The sequence below is a fragment of the Myotis brandtii genome, unplaced genomic scaffold, assembly GCF_000412655.1.
Source record: "Myotis brandtii unplaced genomic scaffold, ASM41265v1 scaffold600, whole genome shotgun sequence".
Taxonomy (NCBI): Eukaryota; Metazoa; Chordata; class Mammalia; order Chiroptera; family Vespertilionidae; genus Myotis; species Myotis brandtii.
Window position 1 is genome coordinate 220,699 of NW_005370273.1, and position 512 is coordinate 221,210.

At 37.9% G+C, this 512-nt stretch overlaps 1 protein-coding gene across 4 annotated transcripts in view; it reads right to left on the bottom strand.

Moving 5' to 3' along the window:
• Positions 1-512, bottom strand: part of UGGT1 (UDP-glucose glycoprotein glucosyltransferase 1) — a 184,855-nt gene that overhangs the window by 119,649 nt on the left and 64,694 nt on the right. For all 4 annotated transcript variants that reach the window (XM_014550394.1, XM_014550395.1, XM_014550393.1 and 1 more), the window contains exon 14: positions 58-177. In XM_014550394.1, coding sequence (XP_014405880.1) covers positions 58-177 — 120 coding nt within the window. The remainder of the gene's footprint in view (positions 1-57; positions 178-512) is intronic.

Genomic DNA, 512 nt, shown 5'->3' on the forward strand with positions numbered 1-512 from the left:
CAACTGTAATAATCTGAACAATAAAAATTTAATTAAAAAAAATTTTTTTTTACCTACCATGTTATGTAAGTTTTTCCTGATCTGCCGGATAACACCAGGAAAGGGTGGGTCGAGCAACTCTTGTAGACTAGAAGGCCATGAATTATATCTGGCATCAACCTCCAGGTTGTTGATCCACTAGAAAAAAAAAAATACAACATGGTACATACACTTTAGTCAACATTAATGAAATTTGCAGAAAAAATAGTAAGACTTTAAATTCTTTTAAGAATTACACAGGAAAACACCATTTTCAAAAATATAAAGATCAAGTAAAAAATGAGTGGCTAGAGAGACCAAGATGGCGGCATAGGTAAACACCGGAGACTGCTGCCGCAAACAACCACTTCAAAAACACAACCAAAAGACGGAACAGACATCACCCAGAACCACAGGAAGGCTGGCTGAGGAGAGACTCTTCAACTAGAAGGAAAAATAACAGCATACCGAGGCTCAGAGGAGGCGCAGTGTGG